Source organism: Sorex fumeus, unplaced genomic scaffold, assembly GCF_029834395.1.
Source record: "Sorex fumeus unplaced genomic scaffold, SorFum_2.1 ptg000072l, whole genome shotgun sequence".
NCBI lineage: Eukaryota > Metazoa > Chordata > Mammalia > Eulipotyphla > Soricidae > Sorex > Sorex fumeus.
The window spans coordinates 8330687-8357463 of record NW_026606129.1 but is presented as its reverse complement, the minus strand read 5'-3'; the positions used below and the strand labels follow the sequence as shown (position 1 = coordinate 8357463).

The 26777-nt window shown below is 63.6% G+C and overlaps 1 protein-coding gene across 3 annotated transcripts; it reads left to right on the top strand.

Annotated features, from left to right (window-relative positions):
- The first annotated feature begins 1025 nt into the window (after positions 1-1025).
- On the top strand, positions 1026-17680 carry LHFPL4 (LHFPL tetraspan subfamily member 4). Of its 3 annotated transcripts, XM_056129774.1 has the most exons (4): positions 1027-1180; positions 2216-2691; positions 15373-15609; positions 17439-17680. In XM_056129774.1, exons 2-4 carry the CDS (start codon positions 2286-2288, stop codon positions 17537-17539), a joined length of 744 nt encoding a protein of 247 aa, XP_055985749.1. In that variant the 5' UTR covers positions 1027-1180; positions 2216-2285; the 3' UTR covers positions 17540-17680. The 3 variants fall into 3 exon arrangements, with proteins under 3 accessions (XP_055985747.1, XP_055985749.1, XP_055985748.1); XM_056129772.1 differs by lacking the exon at positions 17439-17680 and having other exon boundaries at positions 1026-1180; positions 15373-15887; XM_056129773.1 differs by lacking the exon at positions 17439-17680 and having other exon boundaries at positions 1042-1180; positions 2301-2691; positions 15373-15887.
- Positions 17681-26777: the final 9097 nt, after the last annotated feature.

Below are 26777 nucleotides of genomic sequence, written 5' to 3'. Positions count from 1 at the left end.
CACAGTGTACAGATCTGACAATGCTTAAAATTCGGGGCTGGGATAATGATGCCACATCAGGACAATTTTAGAAAGCTACTGCCTATCCCATCATTTCTTTAGGAGCAGCCCAGGAGGGCGCTCGGAGGGTTTATACTGTGTCCTGCCTATGATCCCTCACACTCCCGGCTGCTACCCAGGGACAGCCCCGGAACCCCCAAACCCACCACCAGCGCCCTAAATAGCACGTAGCTGAGCACAAAAAGTCAGATCTGGCAACAAACAGGTTGAGCAGTGCTGGGACCCTCTCCGAGCCGGAAGATCGTAACCTCAGGGAAAGGTCCTCAGCCACGGGACCCCAGGGCGCGCAGGACACTTAGTGACCTTACATGCTTCTCGTTTGAGTCGCTGGTTGGAGATTCCGTCCGGCTGCCCGCTGAGTGGGTGCCGCCTGCACGGCTCCCTGTCTGGCTATTTTTACCCATCACCCCCTGGGAAGCGGGGCTTCATCTGCCCACTTTACAGATGGGGAAACAGTTTCAGCGCGCAGATGCCAGAGACAGCCGTCAGGGTTTGTCCAGGAGCCGAGCCAGATCTGCGCGGCAGATGCTAAAGCCAAAAGCTATTTTCTGCAGGGAAGGAAAAGTCCCACAGCCCCTGGCGTCCCCGCATCCCGGGGCCTAACCCCGAGCCGGGGGCTGGCGGCACGTGTCTGTCTGTCACTCCGGGCCCCCCAGGTCCCCGGGGCTGCGGGGCTGCGGCTCCGCCGGGCCAGGTACTCACCGCGCAGTCCCGGCAGGGACGCCCCCCGCGCGGGCGTGGGCGGATCGCAGCTCAGGGGTCCCCGTTCCCGGGGGACCTTCAAGGCCCCGAAGACCCCGGCGCGGGGGCACAGGGCGGGGGTGCAGAGTCCCCGTTCGCCCCCGACCCCGCCGCCGCCCGGCCGCGCCGCGACCCTGCAGCCGCGCGAGCCTCCCCGCGCGCCTCCCCGCGCCCCGCCCCGCACGCCCGCGCGGGAGCGCGTGTCCGCCGCGCGCGCCGCCGCCCGAGCGCGCGCCCCGGCGCGGGAGCGCGCCCCGGGGAGAACCCGAGCAAGATGGAGGCCGCGCCGAGGCCGCCTCCAGGGCCGAGGCCGCCGCCGCGGGGAGCGCCGAGCCGGGCCGCCTAGGCCGCGCCCGCCGAGCCCCCCGGACCGCACCAGGTGGGTCTCCCCGCGCCCCCTCCCGCGGCCGTCCGCGCGCGCCCGGCCCGGCCTGGGCGCGGGGCAGCCGCCCCCCCACCCGGCCCTGCCCGGGCCCGCCGGCCGCCCGCGCCGGCCCCCCGCGCCGCCGGGCCCCGCGCGCCCCTTCCCGTTCCCGGCCCGCGCCGCCGGGCGCCCCCAGCCCGCATCCACGCCTGGCTTCGGGGGCGCCCCCACCCCGGCCCGGTGTCCAGAGCCTGCAGCCAGCCCCGGGCTGCCCCGGAGCCTCATCCTGATTCTTCTCGGCCCGCCGAGACCCCAGGAGCAGCCCCCCTCCCCGCCGCCCCTCCCCCCAGGGCAGGACCCTTCGCCGCCCGCTTAGCGGCTCCCGGGGCGCCCACCCGCTCTCCAGTGCCCCCTTCCTGGACGCCAGCCCCCGAGCTTCTCCCTGATCCAGCCCCCAGGCCCCTGCCCGGCTCCGCTCCTGCCCTTCGCTCAGTGCCTCGCCCGCAGCCTCCGTCCCCTCTCCCCAGGGCCCCTCTGGCTCCCCGCAAGCCGCCCCCCTCCGCCCCGGCTGCCCCACGACCACTTTCTAGACGCTCCCACACGCTCCCAGCTCCCCCATCCTCAGTCCTCGGAGTCCTTGCCCCCCAGCTTTCACGTGGCACTTCCCGGGCTCTCTAATTGGAAATCCCTGCGGGCCCCTCCAGACACCGCCCCAGCGCTCCGCTGACCCGCAGCTAGCGTCCTCGCCGGCCCCGCCCCGGCCCCGCCCCCAGGGCCCGGCCCCGCCCCCAGGACCCTCGCCCCGCCCCGCCCACTGGCCCCGGGGCCCCGCCTCCAGCGCCCGTCTTCGCCCCCCCGCCCCCGCCCCTGCCCCCAGCCCCGCCCCCAGAATCCCGGCTCCGGCCCCGGGACCCCGGCTCCGGCTCCGCTCCGCTCCCAGCCCCCAGCCCCCAGGCCCCGCCCCGGCCCCGCCCCGGCCCCGCCCCGCCCCAGGCCCCGCCCCCGAGCCCCGGCCCCGCCCCGGCTCAGCGCCTCTCGCGTGCTCCCCAGCTCCCGGCCTCAGTCCCGGGCCGGCGGCCCGCAGCCCCGCAGCCCCGCCGCCGGCCCCGCCCCCGGCACCATGCTGCCCTCGCAGGAGGCCTCCAAGCTCTACCACGAGCACTACATGCGGAACTCGCGGGCCATCGGCGTGCTCTGGGCCATCTTCACCATCTGCTTCGCCATCATCAACGTGGTGGTCTTCATTCAGCCCTACTGGGTGGGCGACAGCGTGAGCACCCCCAAGCCTGGCTACTTCGGTCTCTTCCACTACTGTGTGGGCAGCGGGCTGGCGGGCCGGGAGCTCATCTGCCGCGGCTCGTTCACCGACTTCAGCACCATCCCGTCCGGCGCCTTCAAGGCGGCCGCCTTCTTCGTGCTGCTCTCCATGGTGTTGATCCTCGGCTGCATCACCTGCTTTGCGCTTTTCTTCTTCTGCAACACGGCCACGGTCTACAAGATCTGCGCCTGGATGCAGCTCTTGGCAGGTAGGGGAGGGGCGGGCGGGCGGGGCCCCCAGGTCAGGCGCGGGTCAGCCCCCGCCTCGGGGGAGCCGGACGCGCAGGCTGCTGCTCCGCCGCGGTGACCATCAGCTGCCCGGGGAGGGACTCTAGGAGGCGGCAGCGGCGCCTCTGCGGGTCTTTGGGTCCGCGCGGTTCCTGCTGTGCGAGCACCGTGCGACTCTCTGAAGGCGTCTGAGTGAGGAGTTACTGGAGGTAACGTCCAGAGATTGGGTGTTGACCTGCACTGGCGGGCACCAGCGGCCCCCCTCCCCTGCTTGTCGGTGGACAGCGCTCCTGGTCTTAGGAAGAAGAGGCGGACCCCGGGAAGTAGGTGCGCGTGCGCCGGAGGAAGGGCCGGCGGCGAGCCCGCGCCTGGGGAGTCTTTAAAGGGTGTGTGAGGCCGGGGGACAGCAACGGGCCGCAGCAGAGACTTTGCGTGCAGGGCCCCGCGCTCGCGCCCCTGCCGGGCTCGGAGTCCGAGCACTGTCAGATGTGGGCCCCAGACCAAACTCGAATAACGTGCGGGGTCCTCGTGGGAGGGCTGTGTCCCGTTTCCCCGAGGTTGGGGGTGTGGCTGGTTGGGCCTCGCCTCCCCCCAGGATGCAGAGAGTTCTGGAACTGCGCCCAGTGAGAATGAGGGCCTCCCTGGGGATGCCCAAGTGTTGGGTTGACACAGACGTCTTACCCTGGCGCCAGAGAAGGGCTTTCTGGAAGGGAGAACTGCTGAGCCCACTTTCCGGGGGCCATTAGTGGCCGCGTCCCCACCCACCCTTCGATTGAAGGCGGATTCCGAAGACTCAGCACCTTGGGCCTTTGCCTAATTGCTGGGAGGGAAGAGGCTGGGCTGGGGCGGGCGGGGAGTCTAGGGGCGAGGGTGCAGGAAAGTGTGCGGGGCGTGTAAGCTGCGGGGGCTCACCTGGCAGTGCTCAGGGCGGACTCCTGGCTCTACTCAGGAGCTCCGCAGGGCTTGGGGGACCATACGGATTCTGGGCTTGGGTCCTGGACCTCCCCGCTGTGCGGTGTCTCCATCCCCTACACAGGCTGTGTGAACAGCGCTGGCCCCTTCCACGCAGACCCCGAGGAGGGCGTCCTCTCCCTCTCACTGAAGGGTCCGTGCACTGCGCAGAGCTTTGTGGGGAATTGTCTTCAGAGCTTGGGGTGATTCTCTCGCCCGTCATCCCTGAGGGTCCCCTCTGCCGTGCAGCGAGGGGGATTTTCAGAAATGGTTGGCAGCCGCTCAGGGTGGAGGGTGGGAAATGCGGGGTACGGCGACATGGGCGTAAGCCAGCCGTGAGGTAAGAGTTGGGGCCACTTAGGACCCTGAGGAGGCTTGCACAGGACTTGCTCCCCCAAGTCCCCACCCCCGAAGCTCCTCCTGAAGAGGCAGATTGTGGATGTCCCGCTGGGCTGGCTCTTTGCCCCCCACAGGAAGTGAGGGTATCTTAGGGCACTTGGGCATCTACGGGGTGTGGGCATCCCTTTGTTTCTCAGAGGTCCCCAGAAAGTGACCTTGTGCACTCTGCTGGTGGGAATAGAGCTGATGGAACCGCGTGTCACCCGGCCTGGACCAGACCCACGGGGCTGCCCGCCACTCAGCCTCCCACATGGGTTTAATCCGGGGGTTTTGGGGCGCTGCCTGCCCACCTCCATGCAGTGATAGAACTCAGGATCAGCTCCTTTAAAGCCTGCCTTCCTAGCCCCCGTTCTACTCATTCATTAGTATTTTTTGGGGGGCACACCCAGCAATGCTCAGGGCTTACTCCTGGTTTTGTGCCCAGGGATCACCCCCCATGGACTCAGGGGACCCGTGGGGTGTCGGGCATCGAACCCATACTGGCTGCTGAGATTTGCCTGCATATCTCTGCTTGATAAAGCGGCCCAGGACAGGAGCCTGGGACTCCTCAGCCAGGTCTGGCCATGGGTTTGGTGGGAATCTGTTTCCTCGTTTGTATGTTGGGGGACTAACCTATATTAGGTGAAGACATTTGAAGCATCTGTCTCTCTCTCTCCTCCCGCTGCCCCGTCTCTTTTTCCTTTTTGGGTCACACCTGGTGGTGTCCAGGGTTTACTCCTGGCTCTTTGCTCAAGAATTACTCATGACGGGGCTCAGGGGACCATATGGAATGCCGGGAATTGAACCCAGGTCAGCTGTGTGCAGGACAAATGCCCCCCCCGCGCCAGCCCCTGAAGCATCTCTTTGCCCCCGGGGCTCCTGGAGCAACTCTCTTATGGGACTATTTACCCTGAGACGGGCAGAAACCCCTCCTGCATCCCTGCCCTCAAATGAATTTGTGTCCAGGTGCTTTAGGGTCCCGGAAGTGGCGTGCACTGGGCCGGTGGGGAGCTGTTCCTCATCGTGTCTTGGTGGCCCTGTGGGCATACAGCACCCGAGTTCCAGGAGTGTGGGTGAAGCCCTGCACTCGGGCGCGTCCCACTGCTGCGACCTTCCAGTGGCCGGGACAGAAACCAGGCATGGGCGAGCTTAGGGCAAGGCCCTGGCCAGGCTCCATCCCCGCCACCACACAGAGTCCCCTGAGCCCCACCAGGAGCCAGTCCTGAGCACAGAGCCAGGAGCAAGCCTTGGGCACCGCCAACTGTGGCCCCAAAGGCAAAAACAACAAAAGAAATGGAAAACAAAAACAAAAACAATAACCCAGAGCAGTGGGCTTGAATCAATAAAAACGTCAAACGAAGGGGAAGGGTTTGGGGGTCCCAGAATCTCCGTGGATCTGGCCATGGCGTGGGTGTGGGACTTAGTTAGTCCCACTGGGGATGAGTCTCTAGGGCATGTTCTCCGTGCTGGGGGCGAGGGGGGTCACCAACTGTCCTCTTGGCCTCATCTGCGCTGGAACACCTGCATTCATTCTCCAACGCCTCTGTCTGTCTGTCTGTCTGTCTGTCTATCTCTGTCTCTCTGTCTTTTTTTTTTCTTTTTTGGTCACACCCGGCAATGCACAGGGGCTACTCCTGGCTCTGCACTCAGGAATCACTCCTGGCGGTGCTCAGGGGACCCTAAGGGATGCTGGGGATTGAACCTGGGTCGGCCGCGTGCAAGGCAAACGCCCTCCCCGCTGTGCTATTGCTCCAGCCCCCGTCTCTCTCTGTCTTTATGTCTCCTGTCTCTATCTGTCTCTCAGTTTTCACTCGTTGTGTATGTGGGCAGAGGGGTTGGGGGGCTCCCAATCTCTGCTCCCTGCTGGAAGGCTTCACACAGCAGGAGTGCAACATCTGCTCCTTTGTGGAGCCTGCTGCCATGCCAGGCGGCTTCTCACTGGCCCACCTGACCAGGTGCCCACCTCTTCCCCATCTCCGTGTGTCCAGGATCGAACCCAGGGCCAGAAACCTCCAAGGCACATGTCGCACTGCCCCGTGTGTCCACTCTTCTGACCAAGCAGCGGGCCGCCCTGCTCACATGTGCTGGCCAGGAGGCAGGTCCCGTGGGCGGGGAGGTATGGCCAAGGGCCCTGGACAGTCCAAGCAGGGCCCAGGTGGGGTGCGGCCACCTGGGTGAGAGCAGCCTCAGCCTAAGCGTGCTGTCTACCTCTGGACAGCTGCAGAGGCGAGCTGGGAGGGGCCCGGATTGCCCAGGACCTCCCAGAGCTGGCAGGGATGCTCAGGTCTGTGCAGCTGTGGGGGGCCCAGGAGGAGTTTGTTAGGGGGACTCCTGAGCCTCAGAGGGCGAGCCACTCGGCCAGGGCCAGACAGGTGGCCATGGGGGTGGGCGCTCTGGAGGGGACGCAGGGTTCAGGCCACTGGGGGTGATGCTGTTCCTCCCTGCCCGCCTCTCAGCTGGGAGTCAGCACGCGTCTCAGAGGGACGTGCTTGGGGGCGCTAATGGGGTCCATCCCCGGCAACTCCCTCTCCACAGAGCACTAGGAATATCCCCCGAGCCCTGCCAGCTGTGACCCAGAACAGAACCCCCAAATGGCCATGCCAGGGCCCAGGTGCGTGAAGGAATCCGGGAGAGCACTGGCTCCCAAGTCCCTGCTGTGCGTTGTTCGCCCCGGGCGGGGGACTGAACCCCAGTGTGGGGTGTGGGATACTGCTCCCCAAGGCCTGGACCCCGGCCCTGCCCACCTCTGGGCCTCAGGCCTGCTGCCGGCCCACTCGTGGGGAGCCCTTGTGGCAGAGAGCTGGGCTTTTCTGGGGTGATCAAGGCCTTGAGTGGAACGTCTCTGGAATCTGCTTCGCCCCTGTGAAGGGATAGAGACCACAAGTGTCGGCCCACGCGTGATCGCCAGCGGGCTGGGGACGCTGCAGAAAGGGGAGGTGTGGTGGGCGTGGCCAGAGGGGACCCAAGGGGCTGCTGGCAAGGGCTTGAGTGGCCGTCAGAGGTCACCCCCCCCCCCCCGTCTGCGGGGCCGCAGGCCCTCCCAGGATGACCCCAAAGAGGACACAGCTCGGGTCTTAAAGGAGGGGGGCAGGGGCCGTGTATGTTGGGGGGCGTTGGGAGGAGCCACACAGCCTGGGGACAGGAAGCCGGAGCGTCCAGAAGTGTCCAGACCTTCCCTTCCCTCTGGGAGCAGTTCCCGCCTGCCTCTGTCTTGTCGCCTGTGGCACCGGCCTGTGTGGCGACTCTCCCTTCGAGGACCCGCCCAGGAATCGAGAAGCAAACGGAGACGCCCCTTTAGACAGCTCTGCACGTCAGTTAACTACCCATGAGATGAGCGCTTCAAACTTTCTCTCTCTTTTGGTGTTTTGGGGGACACCAGCTGTGCTCCGGGATGACTCCCGACTTTGTTCTCAGGGAGCTCTCCTGGCGGGATGTGGGGGGACATACGGGGTTCCTGCGGATGGAACCAGAGCCGGCCATTTGCAAGGCAGACCCCCAGCCTGCTGTGCTTTCTCTCCGGCCCCCAGTGCGCCTGAGCTTAGGGGCTGAGGGCAGCAGGACTTGAGCATCTGTTTCTGCCAGTGGTGGCCCTGGGAGCACTGGGGTCGGGAGTACTGGGTGAGGAGCACTGGGGTGGCCCTGGGAGCACTAGGCAGGCCTGTAGCACTGTGGTGTCTCCCTCCCCCCCCAGCTCTCAGGGCTGGCAGGGCTGGAGAGTCACTTCCTGTGATTGCTCAGAGCCTGGCGGTGCTTAGGGGACCCTGTGCCATGTCAGGAATCAGGCCCAGGTTGGTGGGATGGGACAGTGGCGCCTCGGCCCCCGTCCTGTCTCCCCAGCTCACTCATGGGCTGGCTGGAGGCCTGAGAGAGAAAAGGAAGAAGCTGCACTGGCCGGCCCGCTTTGGGGAGTCAGCTGGACGCTCCCCCTTAGAAAATATGCAGGTCTGGGGCGGAGCAGTAGCACAGCAGGGAGGAATCTAGCTTTGCATGTGGCTGATCCGGTTCAGTCCCCAGTATCCCAAACAGTCCCTGGAGCACCACCAGGAGTAACCCCTGAACCCCTGAGCACCGCCAGGTGTGGCCCCAAAACAGAAATTTAAAAAATGTACAAGTTAGTGGGTTTTTTTCTCCCCCCCCCTTTTTTTTCCTGCTTTGGCAGGGGTCCTCCCAAGAGATGCTGGGGACCACCCAGAGTTTACCTGGCAGTGCTTAGGCAGTGCTCAGAAGACCATGGGGTGTCCAGGTTTGAACCCTGGGCTCACTGACAGGCATGTGTCCCAGTCTTCAGAGCTGTCTCCCTGGTCCCAAGTTTCATTATAAAGGGGTCGTGTCTGGCGGTGCACTGTGTAACCTGTATATAACTGAATAGCCGCCTTTTTAAAAAAACTGTACTATTGCTCCAACCCTTTAAAATTTTTCTTTTTTGGGGCCAGAGAGAGGGTACAGTGGGTAAGGCTCTTGCTTGGCCATGGCCGACCCAGGGTCGGTCTCCTGAGCCCTCCCAGGAGTGGTCCCTGAGTGCAGAGCCAGGAATAAGCCCTGAGCATCACTTCAACAATAAAAACTTTTCTTTTTCTTTGGAGGTCACACCTAAAGGTGCTCAGACCTTACTCTTCACTCTGACTTCAGGGATCACTCCTGGCGTGCACCAGGACCACATGGGGTGCTGGGGATCAAGTCCTGGTTGGCCATGTGTGAGGCCAGCACCCTACCTGCTGTGCGGTCACCCCGGCCCCCTAAGTCTTTTCTAATGTACTGGTGGGGGGGCATGTTCCAGGCCACACCCAGTGTTGTGAGGGGCCACTGCCACTCCGTGTTGGAGCACTCTTACCCCCTGCCACTCCGTGTTGGAGCACTCTTACCCCCTGGCAAGAATTCTTACGAACCGGATCTGAGCCTCGATGGGCTGTTCCACTCACCACGTTGTCTCCCAGTCTCTGGCTCTTTCCTCGCTTCTTCTGTTCCTTTGAAGTGAAGCAGCGGCGTCTTCGATGCAGGGGCAGCCGCCCGGAGCCCCGCGTCTTCTTCCGTTGCCGTGTCTCCTGTCAAAGTCAAGGTCACGTTTCTGTCTCAGGGCCTCAGGGCTCCGGCTTTTCCTTCCAGTCTCTGGTTTGTCTTGTTTTGAGGTGAGGGTGGACTCCCCTTGACCCCGCATCAGCGGGGCGGGGGGTCCCGGCATCCTTGTGATCCATCCGTTGGTCATGGACACGGGGTTCCCTCTGGCCCTCGGTCCTGCTCCATCGTCCGTACGTCTGTCTTGTGTGTGTCTCGTCCTGCCCTGTGCTCGTCATGCTGCCTTTTCTCCCCCGTTCTCGGCCGCCACAGCCCATCCACTCTGCCAGGCTCGGGGAGGTCGGGGAGGTCCAGCCCGGGAGGGGGAACCCTGCGTCTCCGCCTGCGATCCGGGCCCGAAACAGGCTGCAGGTTTGCTGCCCCCTTTCCGCGTCACCCCGGCGCTCGGCCTTTCGCGAGCTCCCGAATGTGCTTTTCTTGGGGTGGGGCAGTGTCCGCCCTTAGGGCATCTCCCTAGCTCGGAAGTGGTTCTGGATCCATGTATGACTGTTGCTTTACACAGTATATAGACCGATTCAAGAGATTATGGGGCTGGAGTGATAGCACAGTGGGTAGGGCGTTCACTTTGCACGCGGCCGACCTGGGTTTGATTCCCAGCATCCCATGTGGTCCCCAAGCACCGCCAGGAGTAATTCCTGAGTGCGGAGTGAGGAGTAACCCTTGTGCATCACCGGGTGTGACCCAAAAAGCAAAAAAAAAAAAAAGATTTTTCTGTAACAACAGTGCATGATCAGACTGTCACCTTGGGACCATGCAAATGCAGCCATGACCTGTATCTCGTACCTTGCCCCGGGAGCGGGGCCTGAGTGCCTTCTCCCGAGGCGAGACAGACGCGGGGGCCAGCCTCGCCCACGCAGCGTGCCTGCAGATACTCTGCCAGATGATCCCCGTGTGCAGTGGAAGCTGGTCTCTCCTTTTGAGCGCTGACAGACACATCTAGGTGGCCCAGACGTGGCTCAGGGGCTGGGCACCTGCCTGGCAGGCGTGGCGCGGGACATGGATCCTTGGCATGGCCCCCACCCCTGCCAGTGCCCGGTACAATGATGACAGCGCTAGCGATCGGGACCTGAAGAACTCAGCGATGACAGAGAGGAAAGGGGGACGGGGTGACAGCTGGGAAGTGCCGTGGCTAAGCGGTTCCCCCACACCTCTGGGTCCTGGAGGGTCCCTCGCAGTCAGACACCCCAGCGCCTGAATCCTGGCATGGGGAGGAGGACCAGGTGTCCCGGGGCCCCTGTGGACGAGCAGGCACCCCAGCCGCTTCCAGGGGCTTTCCGGTGGGTAACCATGTGGACAGACCCTGGTACCAAGGGGACCCTTGGGAGTGAGTGTGATGGCTGTAAGTGGTTGGGCCCCGGGTCCTGTCACTGGGTCCTGCTTCGTGGCCTGAAAGGGACAGGGGTGGGGTGAAGGGGACTGCCTTCCAGAGAGTTGGGGTCCGAGTTCTCTTACTTACTTATTCTCGGAAGTGCCAGGGGGAGGGGCAGGGCCTGGTGAGGGATGCTGAGGAGACGAGGCGGTCTGGCAGAGAAGGGCGGGAGTTAAGGCCCCTCTGGGTGCCTGGAGCCCCGGAAGCAGAGTGCAGGGGAGGCTTCCGTGGAGATGGAGGCGCAGGGTGTTGCCCGGAAGTGAGCGGGCGAGGGCGGGCACAGCTTGGACACTCTTGGGCAGCTGTCTTGGGCCAGTGCTCAGATGAGGCGGTGCCTGCCTGGAGGAAGGACCATGTCCTAGAGCCGGAGCGTGTGGCGATGGCGCAGAGGGTGGGCGGAAGGGGAGGGTTGGTGGGAATGGCTGTGGGGACCACATCCGGGCTGAGTGCAGCAGAGCCGAGGGGGGCTCAAGGTCACGGAGGCTCCAGTGTGTGGTGGACAGTCCGGAGGGATAGGGGAGGCGGTGACCCTTGTGGCTGGGACCCCGAGTCTGGCCTTGGGAATGCTGCAGACAGGGCCCAGGAACTGGAGGTGTGTCCAAGGGAGGGTTGGGAGCGTCCAGGCCACAGCAGGACTGCAGGGGACAGAGGGTGTCCAGTGCCCGAGGCAGCGGGTGCAGGGGGAGGTGGGCCATCCCGGACTCCCTGGGGCTGGGGCTGGTGGGCAGGGAGCCGCCCGGCTGTTTCTGGAAGCTGCATAGGCTGGGCTGGGCTCAGGGTGGGCCTTGAGGTGGGCAGCAGGGGGTGAGCCCCTTAAGAGCCCCTTAAGCATGCAGATGCGGCCTGGGGCCCGCCATGGCGGGGGGGCTGGGTCTCGACTGGCCACGGGGGCTCAGACTTGTGCTGGGGTGCAGACCTGGTGGGGAGAGGCCCGAGGATGACCCGAGGCTGGGGCTTCCCTTCCACCGCCTCCTCTCGGAGCCAGACCTGGCCCTCGGAGTCGAGCACTGTGGGGGAGCATTGCCTGGCATGCTTGAGGCCCTCAGATTGGTCCCCGGCTCCTCCCCAGTGTGATGTGGCCCCCCTGGCTTAGCCCCACATGCCCTGAGCATGTCCGGGACCCCCGAGGTCACTGAGGCTGGCGGGCTAAAGTGCTGGTCGTTGGCTGCCTCTGCAGCCAGGCAGGTTCTGGCCATCTCAGCTGCAGCTGTGGCCGCCACCGTCTCCACGCTCAGCCTGAGGGACTCAGAGCTGTGCTCGCATGGCACATCCTTCAGAACTCCTTATTTTGTTTTGTGGGTCACACCCAGCAGCGCTCAGGGCTTACTCCTGGCTCTGTGCTCAGGAATCACTTCTGGCGGGGTGGGGGGACCACATGGGGGCCGGGATGGAACCCGGGTCCGCTGCGTGCAAGGCAAACGCCCTGCCCGCTGTGCTCTCCCTCTGGCTCCTCTCTGTAACTCTTTGCTCTGTGTTTTTCCCAAAATAGAGTCACATCTGGGGGTCGGAACCAGGCACACAGCCGGCCACTTGGGCGTGCCAGAATTTCCCAGTTAAGCAGCCGCGCCAGCCTTTGTTGTTTAAAGTTCACAAGAAAGACGGTTCAGGGCAACAGTGCAGTGGCCTAGGGCCCGGGTTCGATCCCCGGCACCGCCAGGGGTAATTCCCAAGCACAGAGCCAGGAGTGAACACTGAGCACCACCGGGTGTGGCCCCCAGTTTTATTTTTAAACCATAAATAAGAGAAAAGAGGAAGGAAGGAGTCCACAGAGGCCCACAGCCCCAGCCAGCGCCCCCCCATAGCAGACAGCCCCTCCATTTAGGCTTCTCCTGCAGTTGCTCTGTCCACCCCCCCCCCCCACACACACACACACACAGCGTTGGGCGTGGAAATGGGTCCCACACAGGCAGGGCAGGCCCGCAGCCTGCCAAGCCGGCTCCCTGGCGGTGAGCTTGACTTTTGACGCTGTCCATGGTCCTTGTGAGCTTTGCGCTTCCCCTGGTCCTCAGGACTCCCTGCTCAATGGAGCCAGCACAGCTGCGCCCCGCCCCGCCCCCGCCCTGCCCATCCCACCCCTCCCGGCACTGTCCATCCCGCCCTCCGTCCAGCACTGCCCGTCCTGCCCGCCCGTTGGTCCCGGTATTGCTCCCGGCGGTTCCTCTGGGGGGGGGGGGTGGCTGAGGGCGCAGCCCTCCCCGCGACCCCAGAACTTTTTGTGGGAAACGGCCGGGCCCTGGGCGGAGACCAGGCCAAGACGCAGCTGGGGACCCGCCGGGAACCAGGAGCCCGGAGACCAAGGTGGACCCTGGTCCAGCGGGGACCCTGACCTGCCCCACTGTCCTTGGGCAGCGCTTCCTCGCGCCCTGCCCGTCTCCGGGGCTGAGGGGGGGCCGTGCCGCTTTCCCAGCTCAGCCCACCGCTAGGGTCGCAAGGGACCCAGCCCCTCCGTGGGTCCACGCCTCCGGGAGTGTCCGGGCGTACTGGGGTCGGGTGGGCTACATCGGCTCCCTCTGCAGTGGGTCCCTCCTACTGTCCCCACCCGCGGACAGAGCCTCACCTGAGGGGACGGAGCTGTAGGGCAGCAGGTGGCCGTTCGCCTTGCATGCGCTGACCCGGGTCCCGTCCAGTCCCGTCCCCTCATGGTGCCCCGAATCTGCAGAGTAGGCCCCTGAGCACGCCAAGTGTGGCCCCAAGGACACCCCCCCAACCAGATCATCCTCCCAGGTGCGTAGAACAGGGGGTGGCACCGGTATGGAGCTGAGACCTGTGATCCCGCAGGACCATTCTGGGTGGGGGAACCTGCCCAGGGGACTCCTGGCAATGCTGGGAGACATTTTGGTGATGGAAACGGGGATGCTGGTGTCCGCATCTGGGATATTCCCCCTGGTGTCTGACCTCTGCCCCCCAGACCGTCCAGATGTAGCTGAGAAGCCCTAAGGGTACTGCCCTGGGTTTCGAAGGGGGGCTCCAGCTACTGGGTGTGGAACCCCCAATCCTTCCCCCACCCCCGGCAGAGTCTCCAGTGCGGCAGGGAGTCCAGGCTGGCTGTGAGCACCTCTGGGTTGGGGGGCGCCCTTCCATTCGAACGTCGCCGTGTAGTTCTGCATGCAAGCACCCAACCCCCCAGATTTGCACCCCGACCCTCGGCCTTCATCTGGGCAGCGCGCGGAGGAGGGATCAGGTGGCGGGGCAGGGGGAGAGCCAGCGTGGCCGGTGTGCGCTGCCTGGCAGTGCCAGAACTCCCGACTGATGGGGAGGAGGGGGCCCGGCGCGGACGTGAGCAGATGGAGCCTGGCCCAGAGCGGGGGGTGCGCGCGGGGAGACCCCAGCAGGGAGAGAGCGGGAGCGACGCCCGCGAGTGAGCTCCGCGGTGGTGCAGCGAAGGGGCTGCAGCTGAGTGAGGCCTGCGAGCCTGGAGGCTGGCGCGGTTTCCATGGAGACGGGATGCTCCCGCCGGAGGGGAACTGCTGCACCGCAGAGAGGCGGTGGAGGGGGGAGGCGGGGCGAGCCGCTCTCCGCTGCGCGCGGTGGAGCCCGGGAAGGGGGCCCCGGGGGAGGGCTGGGGCGCTGCGGGGAATCGAGGAGCGTGACTGCGGCTGCGGGCTCAGGTGCCCCCGCGTGCCCGCCCCGGGCTCGCCCCGCACCTTCTCTGCAGCGGCCGCAATGCCCCATCCGTCCCCCGCCCCCACCGCTCGCTCGCGGGCGCATCCCGCACCGGGCGCTGCCCGGAACCCTTCCGGCTGGGGGCGGGGCCGCCCCGGGAACCGCGCGGACAGCGGCAGGTCCCAGGTCCGAGCACCCGCCAGCCCAGGCGCGCGGCCCGCACGGACGCTCCACGCTCCGGGTCGGGTCGTCGAGGCGCCTTGGGCCCGAGGGCCGCGGCCGCCCGGGTACGGGTGCAGGCGGGGCTTCGGCGAGCTGCGTTGGCTCTGATTGGCTGCGCGGGGCTTCCCCGAGCCAATCGGGTGTCAGGATGGCAGCAGGTGCCGATTGGCTGGGGTTCGGCCCCGCCCCTGCGCGGAGGCGCTGCCCAGAGCGCAGGCCCCGCCCCACGCGGTGAGGGACCCATTCATTGAAGGACGGTGGTCGCCCCCTCCCCCCACCCCCAGAATTGTTTCCCGGGTCTTGAATAAAAGGGGGCTGGAGCCATAGGGCGCTTGCTCGTGCACCGCCGGACTGGGTCCCCCAGCACCCCCAGGAGCGATCCCAGAGCACTGATGGGGAAGAGCCCCCTTGGTGGGGCTCACCGATCATTTGAAAGAATAATAATAGAATGGGGCAGAGGGGCTGGAGCGATAGGATAGCGGGGAGGTCGTTTGCCTTGCACGAGGCCAACCCGGGTTCAATTCCCAGCATCCCGTATGGTCCTCCAAGCACTGCCAGGAGGAGCAGAGTCAGGAGTTCCCCTGCGCAAAGCTGGGTGTGACCCAAAAAGAAAAGAAATAGGGGCAGAGAGACAGTCCAACTAGGTTAGGGTTTTCACCCTGTGTGCAGCTGACTCGGGTTCGATCCCAGGCATCCCATTTGGTCCCCTGAACCCGCCAGGAATGGTCCTTGAGCACAGAGCGGGGAGTAAGCCCTGAGCACTGCTGGATGTGCCCCCCACATAAGCCGTGTCCCCAGGGAGGGTGTGCACAGAGCATCGTGTGTCACTACCCGAGGTATGAAGCCTGGGTTTGACTCTGCACCGCGGGCAGGCGGGCAGGGCTTGCTGGATTTCTCTTACGTCCAGGCAGGCTTGTTGGAGGAGGTGACTTGACGGCCGAGGGAAAGCTCGGTGGGTTTCAGGGGGGTGCTCCCGTGCCCGAGGTTTCCGGACCCCTCAGGACGATGCCTGACCCCACCGCTGGTGCTCATCATGACCCTCTCTCCTCTCCACCCCCACCCCCAGCTTTGTGCCTCGTCCTGGGCTGCATGATCTTTCCCGACGGCTGGGACGCCGAGACCATCCGGGACATGTGCGGGGCCAGGACCGGGAAGTACTCGCTGGGGGACTGCTCGGTGCGCTGGGCCTACATCCTGGCCATCATCGGCATCCTCAACGCCCTCATCCTCTCCTTCCTGGCCTTCGTGCTGGGCAACCGGCAAACGGACCTCCCGCAGGAGGAGCTCAAGCAGGAGAACAAAGGCGAGTGCGGGCCGGGGCGGGGGCGGCCGGTGCGGAGTCCCGGAGAGGAAGCAGAGATTGGAAACGGAGAGGACAGTGGGACCCCCTGGACAATCATGGGTCACTACCCCACACATCCAAACGCGGGTGCCTGGAGCCCAGGAAACAGCCCTCAGCACACGCCCTGGAGAAACGTGCAAGAGAAGTTTCACACTGAACCCCGAGGGGTGGGCGGGAAGGGGGTGGGCTGACTGAGCCTCAGTGTGGAGCCGAGACACGTCTTGGAGGGCTGATTGGAAGAGGAATAAAATCACGTTCCATGAAACGAGAGGCGTATCTTTCTGGAGCCCGGGCCCTCAGCAAGACGCATTGCTCGTTGAAGCGTGCACCACCTGTGGCCACGCTGTGCTTTTGATTGACCTGTGGCCTTGGGGTCACGCCCGGCAGTGCTCAGGAGCTTGGTGGGCCCTTGCAGGTGCTGGCGGTCGTGTCAAGACAGGTGTGATACCTGCCAGCCCCAAGTTAGTGCTTTTTAGAAGAACCAGGTGGGCCCAGATCAGGGGCGCAGGGTCGAGATGCCTGCCTGGGATCCGGCATGTGGGCCCGTCCCTGGCACTGCGTGGTCCCTCAGCACCGCCGCCAGGTGGCCTGATAAATCTGGCACCACAGCCCGGGTAGCACCAGATCTGGGGGGCTCACGTTGACCTGCCAGTGGGTCACCTGAGGGTGGGGCGGGGCGGGGCGGGGAGGGGCAGGCCGCCGCCCCAGATACAAATAAATAACCGAGTGAGGGTGGGGAGCATAGTGCAGAGGGTTGAGGGCCTGGCACATGCTGGCCCTGGGTCTGATCCTGGCACCGTGTGGCCTCCCAGAGCCCCGGAGTGGAACAGAGGAGGCTGCCCCCAAGGAAAGAACTCAGGTGTGAGAAGCAGGAGAGGTGCGGCGAGTGCCAGTCGAAGGGGGCAGGAGCGTGAGGGGGGCTTAGTCCGTTGGGGTCTCCCGGCTGAGCCCACAGTGGTCCCCGTTGCGGGTCTGGTCCCCAGCGCGGGCCAGGGGTGAAGCGGCCTTAAAAGTGAGGAGCCGCGGACCGCACCCCCCTCTGCGGGGCTGGTCTGCACCCCAGTAAAACAGTGTGGAGGAGCGCGTGCCGCAAGCCCTGTCCTCCGCGGCGCCTCTGGGGACCGTGCGGGCCTGCCGTCCCAGGGGGCACCCCGCGCCCGGAGTGCGGGCCGGGCTGCTTGGGGGGTGGGGGGCAGACACCCACGTGTCCCATGCGCCTGGGTCTGCGGCAGGAACCCGGAGTCTCGCCCGCCGCCGCGTCCTCGCGCCAGCAACGCGCTGGGACTGCCGTGGGCCCTGCACTAGGGCCGCGTCTCCCGAAGATGCCCCCTCTGCCGCGAGGGGGTCTTTTTGGTGGAGTCCCGTTCCCGGGGCCACACGCCCCCCGACACCACCAAGTACCCCGGGGGTCCCGGCACTGGAAGTCGGACCCACCCGCACAGCTGGGCGAGTACCACTGGGAGCGGCCCGCAGCCCCCCAGACTGTGGGGAGCAGGTGAGCGCAGCGTGGAGGCCCCCACGGGGGAGAGGAGGTCGGGGAGGCTGACGGTGGGCCGCGTCCCCGCCCCTGCCCCGCGCTGTCCGCTCCCTCCGGCTGCCTCACCCCTGCTGAGCCCAGGTGATGCGGGGACTCCCCGGTTCCGCGGTGTCACGCGTGTGCGGGCGGGGCCCCCTGGTGGCCGTTCCCGGGAGTGCAGGTCGGAGGCCTGGGGCCCGGGCGGCCCTGCGGGGCCCGGGGCGCGGTGGGCGGCGGGCGGCGGCGTCTGACTCTCTCCAATTCTCTCTCTCAGATTTCGTGGGCTCCACGGTCAGCTCCGTGCTGCGGCCAGGGGCCGACGTCTCTGGATGGGGGGTTCTGCCCTGTCCCGTCGCCCACTCACAGGGGCCCTGAAGGCTCACGGCCGGCAGCTGACCCGTCCAGCTTGTCCTGTCTCCTGCCCTCGCACCCTCCGTTCAGGCGCCGAGGGAGCCCCCAGATCTCCGCGAACTCACCTGCCAGCTGCCTGCGAGCCCGGGGCGGGTGCGGCGGGGGGTGGCCGGGCCCGCTGCTGCCTGTGTGACCTAGGGGAGCCGGACCCGTCCTCAGCCTCTCCTGAGCTCTGGCGTGGCCAGGAGTGGCCCCAGCCGGCCCCTGACCCCGGCCCGGGCTTCTGCCTGCCTCGCGCTCAGCTCCTGCGCCCGGCGAGCGCCTAGACCTCGCCGGCTGACCGTGACCCACTGCAGGCCTGCTCGGAGCAGAGCCCGGCCCGGCCGCTGCCCACGGGACTGTCCAGGCCCAGGTGCCCCTCCCCCCCGCCGCCGCACCCGGCCTGTTTTGTACAGCACAGATTTCTCGGCCCTGGTGTCAGGGAGGGGGGCCGGGAGGGGGGCCACAGGGCATCAAGGGATGCGCCCCCTCCCGCGTCCCCTCGCCCTGGGCCTCTGCCAAGGGCAGAGACTGTCTCGCCTCTGATAATTTTCTGCGTAACTTGAACTTGCAGGTCACCTCTGAACAGGGTACCCCTGCCCCCCCAGGCCTCGTCACCTCTGAACAGGGTACCCCTCCCCCTTTGTCCTCTGTCCCCTGCCCTTCCTCGTCCTCGTCCTCGTCGTCGTCCTCTTCCTCCTCCTTGCCGGGCGGGCAGTGCTTTAGAGCTGAGACACGTGTGCGTGTGTGTGTGAAGGCCGTGGCGGGGGGGCAGGGAGACCTCTGAGGGGCCCCCAGATCTCCCAGTGCCACCTGCTGTTTCCCTGCAGGGGGTGGGTGCAGGGGTGCGGGCCTGCCTCCCAGGGGGTGGCGCAGGAGGCGGGGCTGGTGCCCAGGTCACAGCTGGTCCCCGTGCATGGTGGGGGTTGGGGTGCAGGAGTGATGCTTCTCCGTGATGTAAACCAAAGCCCAGGGCTGGGGGAGTCTGGGGACCCCGACGGTGCCTGTGCCCAAGTGGGGCAGGGGCATGAGATCTGTCACCCTGAGAGGGCGGGCCACCCCCCGGGGGACAGGCCAGGGCAGCCGGCAGCACCCGCAGTCCCCACCAGCCGGACCCAGGAAGGTCCCAGTGGGGGGCTGGGCCCAGCTGAGACCCCTGCAGAAGACTCCGCCCCAGGAAGGAGTCCACATCCCTGGGACAGGTGACCTGGCTGTCACCTGGTGGAGACCAAGCAATGCTGTGACCCCGAGCGCAGCGTGGTCTCCGGACCCGAGCTTTGAGCAGCCTGCCTTGGCCTCCCACCCCAGAACGGGGGCTCTCAGGACAGTTGGGGCGGCCCATGGCTGCCCAGTCCCTCCCCCCAGGGAAGGGGTGAGGACTGCGGGCAGGTACCCCAGTGCTTGCTAGTGCGCTGAGCAGGGCTGCAGGGGCCGGCCCCGCGGGGCTCTTCCCCCCCACCCGCCACTCCAGAACCTTCCACGGGCCTGGAATTGCCTGTGAAGGTGCCGGCGTGTCGTAAGGGTGGCTCAGTGTCATCCACACCCGTCGGTCAGTCCTGTCCAGAAGTGTCCTCTCCTTCAGCGTCCAGTTTAGTGACATTCATTTCGGCCCAAGCCCTCCGCTGCCCGCCGAGTGCCCGTGCAGGCAGAGACGTTTGAATAAATTTTCTGCCACCCGTGCCAGCCGCTCCTTCTCTGGGTGGGCCCCGGCCTGCCGAGGGGCCAGCGCTGCCCCTTCCTGCTGGGCCCTTCAGGTCTCCAGGTACCTCAGGGCCCGAGGCTGGGGCTCTGGCTGCCCTCCCGTCACCTTCATTTCTTCTGAGGGGGAACATTCTGGAAACACCGCAGGACTGAGCCACAGCTTGGGGGGACCTGAGAGATGGTCTGGTGTCTGGACATGTCGCCGCACGAGCATCCACGGAGGAGGCCCTGCACCCCACTGACTCGGGACCCTCCCCTGGCCCCGGGCCCCTGGACAAGTCCCCTTGCCCCTGCAGCCCTGCCCGGGTAAGGGAGCTGCTGAGCGCCGCCTCAGCTGGGGGACGCGCGTGGCGGTGCCTGGTGCTGGCCTGTGTGTCCCCACGGCCGCGCCGGGTCGGGACTCTCCGCCCTGTGCCCCGGAGGAGCTGAGCACTTCGGCTCCCGGGAAGCCAGTCCAGGCTGGAGAGCTCAGTGCTTTGCGCCGCGCTTCGCAGCGGCAGGCCCGGGTTCCAGCCCCGCACGCATGGTCCCCCGAACGCCCCTGGGCGCAGAGCTGGGGGAGGCCCGGAGCACCTTCAGGTGTGGCCCACAAACAAATAAAGTCTTTATTAAAAAAACGCACAGAGGTCAGCGCGCCTGCTGGAGTTGCGATTGTCAAGGTAGGAGCTCGGGGGCGTCGCTCAGCCCAGAGCCGGTGACGGCGGGGTTGGGACTGAAGGTGGGGGCGGGGCACGCGGGTCGGCCCAGGAAGAGGAAGCCGCTTTGGGTGCAGGGCGCAGCGTTTGGGGACACGTCTCCTCAGAGACGGAATGGACGGGGTGTGCGGATGGGCAGGACCGAAAGGAGGCGGGGGAGGGGGAGAGGCAGGGGGCCGGTGGGCTGCTCTGCTGAGCTGGAACCCGGAACGGCCGCCTTGAGGAGGCAGCTGGCCGGACAGGGGCCAGAAGGCGGGGAGTGGGCCCCAGCGCTCTGCATGACCCTGGACACGGGGGCAGGGGTGCGGCAGGGCAGGCCCCAGATGAGGGCGTGTGCAGACATCTGGGATGAGCGCAGAGGGGAGGCGTGGCAAGAGGGCTGGGAGCTAAGCGGGCTGGGGGCACCCACCAGCAGCTGGGGGTGGGGGGGCCCACATTCTCCTCACACGCCAGCTTCAGCCCGCCCGTCACCCCTCCTGGTGCCAGGCCGAGAGTGTGGGGCTTGGCGGCTTCCCCTGCCAGGTGGGTCTGATCAGGGCTGCTGTCCCTGCTGCCCGTGGTTCCAGCTGACCCATCCGCCCACCCCTAGACCCACGGAGAGATAACGTTTTCTGGAGGGTGAGTTTTGGGGTGACGCCTGGCAGTGTGCAGGGGCTGTTTCTGGTGCTCTGGATTGAACCTGGGTGCAAGGAAAGCCCCTTGCCCTCTGGACTGGCTCTCTGGTCCCTGGTCAGTTTTTGAAAGCAAAGCCGGTTCCCCAGTTCTACCAAGAGGAACAGGAATGATACTTTGGTTCTTTCCGTTCATTGGAACGGTGCTAACACGGCCCCATGGTGGGCCAAGGAGATAAAACAGGGATATTACCTTGCACTCAGCTGACCTGGGCTTGATCCCCTGAATCCCACATGGTCCCCCAAGCCCTTCCAGGAGTCATCCCTGAGCACAGAGCCAGGAGTAAGCCCCGAGCACTGCTGAGTATGGCCCACAAAACAACTAAGCCCCCTGCGGCTGATATTAGTAGGTTTTTTTTTTTTCTTTTTGGGTCACACCCAGAGGTGCTCAGGGGTTCTTCCTGGCTCTGCACTCAGAATTACTCCTGGCAGTGTTTGAGGGACCATATGGGATGCCGGGAATCGAACCTAGGTTGGCCATGTGCAAAGCAAATGTCCTACCCGCTGTACTGCCACTGGCCCCTGATGAGCAGTTCTTTACGTTGGCCTGAGACCTTGGCCCTAGCATGAATAGGGTACACAAGGCAGTACTGGGGGCCAGAAGAGTCGCACTGGTCTCCTGGCGCAGGGAAGAAACCCAGGGCCCAAGTCACATGAGGACTGGGTGGGACTGTTGGTTTCTCAGGGAACTGTTTGAGCTGGGCAGCGGGCACAGCTTACTGAAGCACAGACGGCAGAGGTGAGGGTTCGTGCTGCCGTTTGTCGGGGCCGAGCACCCAACCTAGGGCTCTTTCAGGCAAGACCCAAGTCCCACCACAGGGTCCACCAGTACCTCCACAGAAGGCTCTGTGCGACCCTTCCTGCCCCTACTTCCTCGTCCCTTGCACCCTGCAGACTTCCTCCTCACTGGCCGTATCTTGAACAAAAGCCAGTTTCAGACTGCCCGTCATCCCTCTCTGATGACGCGTGATAGGAAGCATCTTCTCAAACGCTGGGTACCGGGGGCGGAAGTGAGAGTCCAGCATACAGTGGACGGATCCTTCGCAAACTTTAACAATCCAGTGTGGGGCTGGAGTGAGAGTCGTGTGTGACTTTCGAATTCATTCATGTCTTATCGAATCCCCACGAGACAACAAAGTTGCTCACGATCGGGTTTCAGTCAGACGGTGATCCGGCACCCGTCCCTTCACCAGCCTACACCTTCCACAGTTCCACTGTTATTAAACACTGTTTTGTTTTTTTGGCCCACCTTCTGGGCAATGCTCAGGGAGGGCCCACGGGCTGCATGGGTCGGACCCGGGTTGGCCACGTGCAAGGCAAACGTTCTCCCCGCTGGACTCTCGCACCCCACTGTTCTTAACACCATTTTCATCTTCCAGGTCTATCTGAAATTTGTCATAGATTATGCTTTGTGGCCTCCAATTTACCTGCTGGATTGTCTTAACAAGTCAGGAAAGCCCACCTTGCTCCGCTTTTCAATCTCCTTCAGGTCATGTGACCAAGTTAAGCACATGACCATGAACTCAACAGATAAGCACAGCAAATCCAGACGTTCCAAAGACTGCCAGGGAGGGTTTAAATTGAGGCGCTAGGGCCAAACGAATAGGCTGGAGCTACACTGAAAGCTGTTTGCTGCCGCCCTGTGATGACAGATTCGTGAGAATATGTACCTGGGATCACCAAATGCACTTACCAGGAACAGGCTTGCTTTCTTAAAGAAATCTTGAAGATTTATACTTAGGAATTTGTGCATAGATGACCAGCCAGGCACAGGTCTCCAGGGTTGGCCTAGCTGGGGACTGAAGGCCTTTGGCTGGCTCAGCACCTCTCACCTCCCACCAACCCCCACCCAGGGGTGCTCAGGGCTTCCTCCTGGCTCTGTACTCGGGATCACTCCTGGCGGGCCCTTGGGGTGCTGGGGATGAAACCTGGGTCAGCAGCGTGTGGCCGCTCTCTCAGGCCCCCGGTAACTCGGAGCTTTGTTTTGGTAAGGAGTCTGGTTAAGGGTCCCACTGGGAATCGCAGGGGAATCTGAGTTCTCTCTACTCCTGCCGCAGTCAGGAATATCTGAAAACGCTTCCCGTTCACTCCTCCCAGAAAGCGCCAATCAAGAGGTTCAAATCCTCACATTCGTTTTGGTTTTTGAGCCACACCCAGTGGTGCTCAGGATCACTTCTACTAGTGCTCGGGGGAAGCTTCGAGTTAGTGTAAGAGCACTGCTTCCACCCAGGTCCTCAGGAACACGTGTAACCCAGAGCCGCCACCCGCGGGTTGAGAAACCATGAGTCCCTCTGTGACCCCGGGAGCTGCAGAGATCTCAGGGGTGGGGGGTGGGGATGGGAGTGAAGAGGTGGGGGGGGGCCTGGTTTGCTCCCCGGCACTTACAGGGGAGAGGAGTCAGGAGTAGGTGCCGTGCACCGCTGGCTGTGTGGCCGCTAAACTGGCCCCTCCCCACCACGCCAACAGGAAATATCAATGGTGGAACTTCGGTCTACCAGTGGGCTGGAGGCAGCGTTGGAAGCCAACAAACGGGGCTGCAGCTTTACTGCGTGTTACAAGCACAGGGCTGTGTGGAACGAGGGACTAACAGACCCTCTGTCGCTCAAAGGCCGGCGTCCAGCCATCTGCAGGGTGGGATTATGCAGGTGAGCCCCTCCACGCCCACCTTGGGACGTTCTCCTCAAGCAGAACCGGACGGAGGCTGCAAACAAACCAACAGGCGCCTGGAACAAGTCGAGGAGCCCAAACCTCAGCCTTGAGCAAATCCAATAGCAGATGCAGAACAAAGGTGCCTCGGATCTCTTACGTGGCGTTTGTCTCACTGACGTAAGAGAGGGCCCGAGAGACAGTCACGTCACGCCACGGGCTTCTTCCACGTCCGTCCAGTATTTCACCGCGTACATAGTTCTTGATTATAATAGTTTCTGAGCCACAGCCAGGAGTGCTCAGGGCTTAGTCCTGGCGGCCTTGGGGGACCGCATGTCGTGTTGGGGCTTGAAGAGAACGAGGCGCATGAGAGTAAACACCCACCCACTGGGCGACGTGGCCCCAGTTCTCAGATTCTGGATTGGTCCATCAGCTAATGGACACTCGTCAGCAGTGAACATGGGGCGCAGGTACCGTTTTATTCAATACCCAGGAGCAGAATCTCTGGCTCATGCAGTTTTTATTAGTGGTTGGCAGGACCGAAGGCCCGTTCTCTACAGGGGCATCACCCTTCCCACCACGGCTGTTCTCACCCCACAGTTCTCACATTTCTTAATTTTGCTTTTTGGGTCACACCTGGCGATGCTCAGGGTTACTCCTGGCTCACGCACTCAGGAATCACTCCTGGCGGTGCTCGGGGGACCATATGGGATGCTGGGAATCGAACCCGGGTTGGCCGCGTGCAAGGCAAACGCCCTCCCCTCTGTGCTGTCGCTCCAGCTCCAGTTCTTACATTTTTTGCCTCTTTCAGTGTGAGGTGAAGACTCAGGGACAGGCTTTTATCTTTTGGGCTGCGTCTGGGGGTGCTCAGGACGGACTCCTGGCCGGGACTGGAGGACCATATGTGGCGCTGTGGATTGAACCCAGGTCAGCTGCGTGCAAAGCGCCTTACCACTGTGCTCTCTCTCTGACCCCTAATTAAAAACAAAAAAACCTTTTCTATGTATGCTATGAGTTATTTTGGATATCGGCTACAGGATGTATGATTTGCGCATATTTCCGTATGTCTGTGGATTCTTTATTTTATGGCTTACGTTGCTATGCAAAGAAAGACACTCCTGAATATCACTTGGTAACGCTGCTGCTGGCATGCGATGGAAACCCTTCATCCTCACGCCGGTCAGGAGCTCTGTCGTTTCCTTCCGGGGCTGGATGGTTTCAAGCTGCATCGCGTGTCCAGGGTGAGACGGCGGGGCCCTTCCCCATCACCACGCGCCGAGTTCCTCTGCCCGCAGCTCCTCTGCGGAGGGAACGGACCCGCCAGCTGTGTGGCTCACCGCTGGGCTCCTCATCCATCAGTCCATGTTTGATGTCACAACGTGACATTTTAATGTTGCACTGACTCTTCAGTTTTTTTCCTTCTTTTTTGGGTCACACCTGGCGATGTACTCCTGGCGGTACTCAGGGACCATATGGGATGCTGGGAATCCAACTTGGGTTGGCTGCGTGCAAGGTAAACGCCCTACCCGCTGTGCTATCGCTCCAGCTCCTTCATCCCCCCCCCTTTTTTTTTTTAAGTTTCTGACTTATTCCTGGCTCTGCACTGAGGAATTAGTCCTGGCAGTGCTCAGGGGACCTATGGGATGTTGGGGCTTGAACCCGGGCTTGGCCGCGTGCCAGGCGATCTCTCCAGCCCCTCTTCAGCGCATTCTGTCCTCGCGTGCAAGCGTCAGCAATTCGGGGTCTGCTCCCTGGCCGCAGTCCTTTGGCGCACGCAGAGGTGCTCAGGGTCTGTGCCAAGCTCCACATGAATCACGAAGGCCCGAAGGACTGTGAACCCCCAGTCCCGAGCCCGCTGAGGGCACCTCTAGCCGTGCACATGACAAAGAAAGTCTCGATGTGATCATTATTATGGTTAAGAATTTTATTATCAAAATTATTACATCTCTTGTGAAAGTTCAAATGTTACAGCAAGGTGTAAACACTCCACTTGAGAAAGAAGCGACGCTTCTTCTCTTCCAAGAGCCCCCCCGCCCCCCGCCCCGCCCCCCAGAGGTCTGGTCTTGACAGCACCCTGCCCACACGGAGTGGCTGGGGCTCTGCACGCGGCAGGCAGGGTGAGGGCTGCCTGCCCGCTGGCCCTCCCCGGCCGCAGCCCAGGGGAGATGCAAACCCCAGCGAATGGAGACATTTACATCCATTGTAGAGAATATACAAAGAAACCGGCATCCCAGGCAACAGAATCCACTCCCAAAGCTCTCCCAGACGGACGGGTTTGTGGGGAACCAAAGTACTCCGCTGAGGTCTCAGCATTCATTAAAACAAAACGAAACAGAACAAAACAAAAACAAAAAACAAAAACAACAAATCTCCCCTCAATTGAGCAAACACCTGATTTCAATTTTGAAAAAGTGAAATTTCGTAACAGTCACACACAGAGAGAAGACTGTGCATATGATGGGCAGAGGGTGGGGCGGGGGGAATTGGGGGGAGGAGAGGGAGAGGAGGGGGGTGGGGCGGGGGAGACAGGGGGGAAGGAGGCTGGGGGGGGCGGGGAGGAGAAAACGAGCCGGGGAAGGAAGGGAGGAGGGAGACTCACAGTATTATCTTGTCCCAAAGAAAAGAAGGTCCGCTGCAGCACCAGGATCGACCTGCCTTACATCTGCTACCCTACCATGGTTATAACTGAATACAAAATTAGATAAATAAAAACACGCCGGAGATTACAGTAAACGAGTGAAAGGAGGAAGCTGGCAACCGTATGGAATTAAGAAGGTCGTGTAGCGCCCGGGCTGCGCGGGGCCACACAGGCACAATGCACTGATGGGGACGCGGCTGCTCGCGCCTCAGTGTCGGGGCCCCGAGAAGCGCCCCCAAAGCAATCACACAATCAGTCCTGTCGGTGCCCGGCCTGCCGCGGGCCGCCCACTCCTGCCTCCCGGGGAGCAGAAAAATCCACCCGAACGTTTCCCAGACGCGCCGGCCGGGGCGGAGTGGGCCTTGCCTCCCGCCTCCCCCGGCTCGCGCCTGCTCCCGGCAAACGGTGCGGCCGGTGCGGGGTGGGGATCCCCCGGGAGACTCTGCCCCGGAAAAATCAAGCCGTGACCACGCGCCCCGCGGAGAGCCAGGCACCCCGGGCCAGCGCCCTTCCCGAGCTCCGCTCCCCCTGCCGCCTGGTGGTTTAAGACACTGGTGGGGAGCGTTCCGGGGCACCCACATACCTACCTTTCTCCTTAAGTGCACAAAACCCTGACACTAGCGGATGGCTTGGGGCTTTGAGATGGGCTCTCTTCGCTTTTTGCCTTTGAAAAGAAAACTTTTTAAAAATTAAAAAAAATTTATTTAAAAAGATGTCCTCACTGCACAAGTGACTACAGGCTACAGGCAAGGGCGGGAGACAGGCGCAACACGACTCATTGCACTTAGAACCGTTACTAACCCAAACACCACTGGCTGCCAACACGGGGCCCTTCGCAGCAGGGAGCACTTCTTTAGAGTCTCTGCTTCAGA

Excerpts from the sequence above, each read along its gene's own strand:
- LHFPL4 (XM_056129772.1), top strand. The coding sequence starts at position 2,286 with ATGCTGCCCTCGCAGGAGGCCTCCAAGCTCTACCACGAGCACTACATG. Across the intron at positions 2,692-15,372 it reads CTGGATGCAGCTCTTGGCAG|CTTTGTGCCTCGTCCTGGGC; the intron begins GTAGGGGAGGGG and ends CCCCACCCCCAG.